The sequence below is a fragment of the Otolemur garnettii genome, unplaced genomic scaffold (assembly GCF_000181295.1).
Source record: "Otolemur garnettii isolate 467f Iridium unplaced genomic scaffold, OtoGar3 scaffold00151, whole genome shotgun sequence".
Lineage (NCBI taxonomy): Eukaryota > Metazoa > Chordata > Mammalia > Primates > Galagidae > Otolemur > Otolemur garnettii.
In genome coordinates, this window is record NW_003852546.1 from 194485 (window position 1) to 201829 (window position 7345).

At 42.4% G+C, this 7345-nt stretch overlaps 1 protein-coding gene across 1 annotated transcript in view; it reads right to left on the bottom strand.

Moving 5' to 3' along the window:
- Positions 1-534: 534 nt before the first annotated feature.
- The window catches only part of LOC111728333 (cadherin-1-like), a 7415-nt gene continuing 604 nt past the window's right edge, over positions 535-7345 (bottom strand). Inside the window, exons 2-3 of the mRNA XM_023518895.1 lie at positions 4697-4840; positions 535-2301 (exon numbers count right to left, since the gene is read on the bottom strand). Of these exons, the coding sequence (XP_023374663.1) occupies positions 2092-2301; positions 4697-4840 (354 nt within the window). The 3' untranslated portion in view covers positions 535-2091. The remainder of the gene's footprint in view (positions 2302-4696; positions 4841-7345) is intronic.

The following is a 7345-nucleotide window of genomic DNA, read 5'->3' on the forward strand; positions in this document are numbered from 1 at the left end:
TTAAAAGAAAAAATGTATAAAAAGTCACACTCCTCTAGTAGAGAAAAGTTAATAGGCCTATACTAGGGTTTCTTAATAGTAGCACTAAGACATTTTGGGCAGGATAATTCTTTGTTGTGAGAGGATGTCCTGTGCATTAATAGGGTGGTTAGCAGCATGCCTGACCTTCCAGAATTGTCAAATGACCCCTGAGGGAGGGGGCCACAATATTCCTGAGCATTGAACCACTGACCTGTACTAACTTTGCTGACTAGGTGGGCATTGTCTGAAAGTTTGCTCTATTCCTCAGCTCAGCCCTCATTAGTCTCCCATTGATAAGGGAAGTTTATTGGTTTCATCACACGCCACATGGATGGTCACTTTTCAAATAAAGTTACCTTGTGAGTGCTGTTTCTCCTACTTTGCCCCCAGGAGAGAAGCCATTTCAGCATGAGGTTTCTTTCTCCATGTTTTGACTAAGTTCATCCCCACCCCATCTGTTTTTTGTCTTGCCTGGAGATGTGATGGAATCAAATAAGACAAAGATGACAATGGTTTAACAAAATTCTTTAATAAAATTTATAAAAATGTATTTCTGAGAATAATTTCTCAGCCTGAATTGTTTTCCTTTTCCACCCCCAAAGAAAATACAAAATTATTAGCACCCACACGCATACACTCAAAACTACATTGACATTCTCTATACAGAACTCTATTAGACATAGCTTAAACTGCAGATAAATCAAGATAATTCGAAGACGTGATTGCAGAGTTGATTTTTTTCTTCAAAAACATTTGACAGACAGTAAAGCTATTTTAATAAAACTCTTTCTTACAGTTGTCAAGAGGTGAAATAATTTGCACTGTGAATTTACAAAAAGATCCAAATTAAGATCCTCTCTACCCCCACACTTCCCCTTGCATAACATCCATTAGGGCCATGTTTTCTTCCTGCTTCTAAGAAAAAAAATCAGAATTTCTAATATTCTCAGCATTCTATGTGCACTTGGAATTAGGCAAATGTGTTCAGATCAGTCGGCATTTTCTATAAACAGCATCAAAAGCAGGCACTTGGGGGTTCTGGACGTCAGGAACAAACCATGCTATAAGGATCCTGGGTAGTGAACAAGTGTTGACATTTCTCCATTTTTCCAGAATTTTCAGAGATGAGGTAGATCCACCTCAATCATCCTCAGCATCAGTTTGCTAAACTTACAGCTCAATGACAAGCTCTCCTGCCATCTCTTCATCCACTTTTCCTATTTCCCCTCTGTCTTTGGCGCGTTTCTTTAGGCACTATTCTCTGTCTCAGAATGTATTGCTTCTTGTCTCCGTGTTAAAAAACAAACATTAAAAGTTAAGTGGCACCTGAAAACTCATCACATTTTCTGGCCAGGTCTCCCTGTTTAGAACCAAAGTACCCCATAATGACGGACATTCACATAATAAAAAACACTCTTACTCAGAACAAGTAAATGGATAAACGCCATCTCAAGTTATGTGCTCAAGAGATGAAATGGGAAACCATTAAAGGATTTTAGAGTATACAATATCCAGGCAAGACGAGGCCAGACCAAGATGCAGCCTAAAAGGGCTTGGTAATTTCTGCACCAGAGGACTGCCATCTGGGGCAAAGTGATATAATTCAGGAGTAAGAGTGAATGCTAGGACATGGGACACCAGTGCAGTGATGGGGAAGGAAGGATATATAAAAAAAAGGTGGGGGGGGGGAGGGATTGTTTTTAACATACACAAAACAAGAGACCTAAACTGACTCCTCCCCTTCTTTTTTAAAATGAGACAAACCCACTTAAGGCAATCTGCATGTTGCTGGCAGAACCTTCTGAGTCTAAAGTTGTTCTTTTGAAATATTAAAATTACTCATGTAAGGAGTGATGAAAGAAAAAAGTAAAGATTCAAGGAGTAAGGTGAAACCTTTCTAACACACACAGATTAGAGCTATAAAGTGGAAATTAAACTATTCTAACTGCATCACTGATCAGTCTCTTTTTTCCCAGAAACTCATCTCCAGTGAAGGGAGGTAAAAATCTGCCAGCAACACAATTTCTGCTTTTCCATCCCACAGGTCTAGGGACCCAGCTCTCGAGTCTCCTAGTCATCCTCGCCGCCTCCGTACATATCTGCCAGCTTCTTGAAGCGATTGCCCCATTCGTTCAGGTAGTCATAGTCCTGGTCTTGGTCTGACTCCTCTGAGTTCAGAGAGCTCAGACTAGCAGCTTCAGAGCCGCTTCCTTCATAGTCAAACACGAGCAGAGAGTCATAAGGAGGTGCCGTGGGGTCACTATCAGCTGCCTTCAGATTCTAAAGAAGGGGAACAAAAGGATCTTTCAGTGACAGGGAGGGTACACTTGTCATCTGAGGTGAGAAACCTTCTCTTGGTACCTTAAGCAACACATAAGACTTGACAATGTGGCCAGACTGTAGAACACCGCAGAGCAGCCAACACCAATAGGATGCATTTATAGAAATGGCACACAAAGATGGACGTGAGGTATTATTGGTAAAAGGTCACAGGAAAATGTGCATAATGTTTTCTTCTTAAACCAAAATGATATATTATGTGAAGGCAGGGGAGCTCTAAGAACTGACCCATCAAGCCCTCACAAATTGGGGTGGGGGTTCCATACCACTAGTCAGGATGAACAGAGGCTGAAGACAATAAGGACAGTCATACTGGTGCACGCAGGCTGCATTTCAGCCCAGAAAGGTCTGGAAGGATGAACACCAAACTGATATTCATGATTGTCAATTATGGAGAGTGAGGGGATGGAGGAACTGAAGAATAATTTATTTATAACACATTTTCATAATTCATATTTTTAAAATAGTAAGCAAAGCATACTATTTTATAATTTAAATACAAACTACAGATCAATGTGATGACTTGCAATGAATGTGAATGGAGAAAAGGAACTGAATCCAGATGTATCTGACAGGGATGATGCTGGGCATGGTGGCTCACGCCAGTAATCCCAGCACTTGGGAGGGTGAGGTGGGAGGATGACTTGAGGCCAAGAGGTCAAGACCAGCGTGCACAATATAGCAAGACCCTGTCTGTACAAATAATTGAATAAATAAAAGGGACGGCTAAATTGGTCCTTTCTGTTCCTTGTTTTGTCATAAGATCCAGTGGCTAGAGCAGATGTGGCTTGATCATTTCCAACACTGCAGTGCCTCTGGTGACAGTAACTCACATAGGAAACTCTATCAGGCCACTGGGCCATTAGAAAAGCCATAAAATCATTCCAGTAACTGAGCAAGTGATTAGGGTAACATAGTTTAAGAAAATAGATCCTGCCAGGTTATTGCTTTACTGGGATTCCTTCTTCTAATTTAATTAGCTTAATGACTTATTATTCTCTCTTGCAGATAGTGACAATTGTGACAGTTCTGGTCAATTAATATATTGGACAAACTCCTTTCTTAAATAAAAAGACAGACAGTTTGGGCCAGGCCCAGTCCCTCATGCCTATAATCTTAGCACTCTGGTAGGCCGAGGCAGATGTATTGTTTGAACTCAGGAGATTAAGACCAGCCTGAACAAGAGCGAGACTCTGTCTCTACTAAAAATAAAAAAAACTAGCCAGGCATTATGGTGGGTGCCTATAGTCCCAGCTACTCAGAAGGCTGAGGCAAGAAGATCAATTGAGCACAAGAGTTTGAGGTTGCTGTGAGCTAGGATGCCACAGCACCCTACCCAGGGCACAGAGTGAGACTGCTTTTAGGAAAGAAAAAGAAAAAACATTTGCTAGAAGAAAAAAATTTATGCTCTTCTTTGCCCTTCCTAATTCTTCCTGGCTGGAATACAGATCACAAATGATAGCCATCTTGTGATCACGAGGCCATAGCATGAAAACAAGGATCTAGGCTTGGTGCCTGTAGCTCAAGTGGCTAAGGCACCAGCCACAAACACCTAAGGTGGCGGGTTCGAATCCAGCCTGGGCCTGCCAAACAACAATGACAGCCGCAACCAAAAAATAGCCGGGCATTGTGGTGGGCACCTGTGGGCCCAGCTACTTGGGAGGCTGAGGCAGGAGACTTGCTTGAGCCCAGGAGTTAGGTTGCTGTGAGCTTTGATGCCACTGGCACTCTATCCAGGGGGACAGCTTGAGGCTCTGTCTCAAAAAAAACAAACAAACAAAAAACAGGTATCTACATGCTAAGAAAAGTGGATTAGTCTGACTTACCAATGTGGACTGGCCTGATGCACCAGCCTAGACTGCTTACCCAGCTTACCATCAGCACAAGGTATACCTACTCCAACTATTTCAGCTTCTCATATTTACAACTGAATGCACTTGTGACATATGCAATATGGATGCTATTGTTCTGGTCCTCAGGTAGACTTGTGATACACATTTAGCATCATTTAATATTATACAAGAATACAAGGAAAACTTAGTGAAACCAAACTGAATTGTAAATCTCTTTAGTGTCATTTCTGGATCTACTAAATCCTCTTAAGCAAGTCTTGGGTTTGCCATATGGACTTTGCAGACTCACTAAGTCTAATATGAAGTGCTATTAGTTCTGAAATTCAGATGAGACACAAATTAAAAATAGGGCTTGGGAATCAGGTGAGCTGAAAATATGATAAGGAGGACAATCTAAAGACCCCCCCTTTTCTCAGTTTTGACAAAAATGCTTCTTTCTGAGTTCAGAGATAAACTGTGCCTTGGCTTTTGACTTCACTTACTTCATCAATAAAATTTCCAATTTCATCAGGATTGGCAGGGCGGGGACGATACTGGGGCATAGTGAGGAGGGTTGGTGCCACATCGTTGCGAGTCACTTCAGGCCGAGCATCCAGGCCCCTGTGCAACTGGCTCAAGTCAAAGTCCTTTGGAGCAAAAGATAAAAGTATAACAAAGAGTAAGCATCAGTCATAGACACAAGGCTGTGTTTGGTTTATAGGTTACATTATTGCGATGGTGCCTTAACTGCCAACTGTATGATATTTACCAGCTTGTGCCCAATTTAATATAAAATAACCATTTTAAGATTAAAAGCCTCTCACAGAACACTAGAAGAAAATATAGTCCAAATGGATTGTGAGTAGCACGTGTGAGTTATTTTGACTTATTAACTTTTCATAGGACATGATGGTGTCAGATTATTCATCAAATATGTGTTCCTTCCCCACCCTAGCCTGTTAGAATATATTGATGATGGCCTTTGTCATGTGACTTGCTTAGAGCATGGGACATTAACATAAGAAACATAGGCAGAAGCTTGAAATATACTAGCTTACAGGTATAAAGATGAGACTTGGATAGAACAGACCTGGGACCTGGACACAACTTGCAGCTTAGAGCCCCAAAACTAAGCTCTGCCTAGACCCCTGAGCCTCAACCATTGCACAGATTCTCGAGCGCCGAATAGCCCCAGCTAACCCATGAACACATGAGAAAGACAGGCACTCTGTGTGCCACACAGACTCTGGGATTTTTTGCTATATTGTTCACTGACACACTATATCTGGTGTTGCCCAACTAGACTTAAAAGTCCCTGAAACCTGGAACAAAACCTTATTTCTCTGTATACCTCTATCTCCCCAAATATGTTGTATATAGCAAGCATTGAAATCCTCATCAGTGGCTCTTTTAAACCGGTGGACCCCAATCCCTGGGCTGTGGACCATAGAACTGGGCGGCATAGGCGGCGCCTGTGGCTAAGTGAGTAGGGTGCCGGCCCCATATACCGAGGGTGGTGGGTTCGCCCCAGCCAAACTACAATAAAAAAACAAAATAGCCAGGCCTTGTGGCAGACACCTATAGTCCCAGCTACTTGGGAGGCTGAGGCAAGAGAATCACCTAAGCCCAAGAGCTGGAGGTTGCTGTGAGCTGTGATGCCATGACACTCTACCAAGGGTGAAAAAGTGAGATTCTGTCTCCAAAAAAGAAAAAAAGAAAAAAGAAACTGGGTGACATAGCAGGAGGTGAGCAGTGGGCAAGCAAGATAAGCATCTGTGGCTATCTCCTGTCACCCACAGATGGGGCTGTCTAATTGCAGGAAAACAAGCTCAGGGCTCCCACTGACTCTGTATTATGGTGAGTTATGTAATTGTCTCATTATATATTACAATGTAATAACAATAGAAATAAAGTGCCCAATAAGTGTAATGCGCTTGAAGCATCCTGAAACCATTCCCCTGCCACTCCCCACCCCATCCATAGAAAAACTGTCTTCCATGAAACCATTCCCTGGTGCTAAAAAGGTTGAAGACTACTGTTCTAGGCCATCAGGCTCAGCAAAAGGCTTGAGGCAAAAGCAGAACTCTGTGACAAGCCCCAGGGTTTCCTTTCTAAGTAGATTCTCTAAGACCTCAAATAGTTAAAACTTAAAGGGAAGCTGAATTAAGACCATCCACAGGCCAAGAACATTTTGATCTAGCTAAAAACTCAAACGTGGCTGGGTGCATTGGCTCATGCCTGAATCCTAGCACCATGGGGTGCCACAGTGGAAAGATCCCTTGAGCTCAGAGTTCAAGACCAGCATGAGCAAGAGCAAGACCGCATCTCTACTAAAAATAGAAAAATTAGTCGGGTATTATGGCAGGCACCTGTAGTCCCAGCTACTTAGGAAGCTGAGGCAGGAGGGTCACTTGAACCCAGAAGGTTGAGGTTGCTGTGAGCTATAATGACATCATGGCACTCTAGCCTGGACAACAGAGGGAGACCCTGTCTCAAACCCTATCTCAGCAAAACTCAAGAGAAATAATATATTAAAACAGACTAGTTGCTTTATGTTGAAGATTACGTACTAGTTTACAAGTACAATGAAGTTCATGTCTTGAGAATAGTGATGAGGAGTGTAGGCTCTGGAGCCAGACCACTTGGCTCTACTGCTTCCTACCTGTGTGACTTCGGGCAAGTTATTGAACTGCTGCTATTTGCCTCAGTTCACTTGTCTGGGTACTGAACAATGAGCAATAAATATTAGCTCTATTGATGATGATGATGACGGTGGCCAATGGCAATGTCTATTTTTTGTGAGTAAGGCCTTAAGAACATAGTACACAAAGTGACACAGAGCTATTTCTTTTTTGAGACAGAGTCTCACTCTGTTGCCCAGGCTACAGTGCTGTGGCATTAGTCTAGCTTACAGCAACCTCAAACTCCTAGGATTAAGCAATCCCCCTGCCTCAGCCTCCCACGTAGCTAGGCTAACAGGTGCTCTCCATGATGCCTGGCTAATTTTCTACTTTTAGTACAGACAGAGTCTCGCTCTTTCTCAGGCTGGAAAAGAGCCATTTCAGTTGTCTGCCTTCTCCTAATCATTGCTTCTTACAAATAAAGGGATTGCCACTGAGCTATCTTGGTTGTTTTTTTTTTTTTTTTTTTTT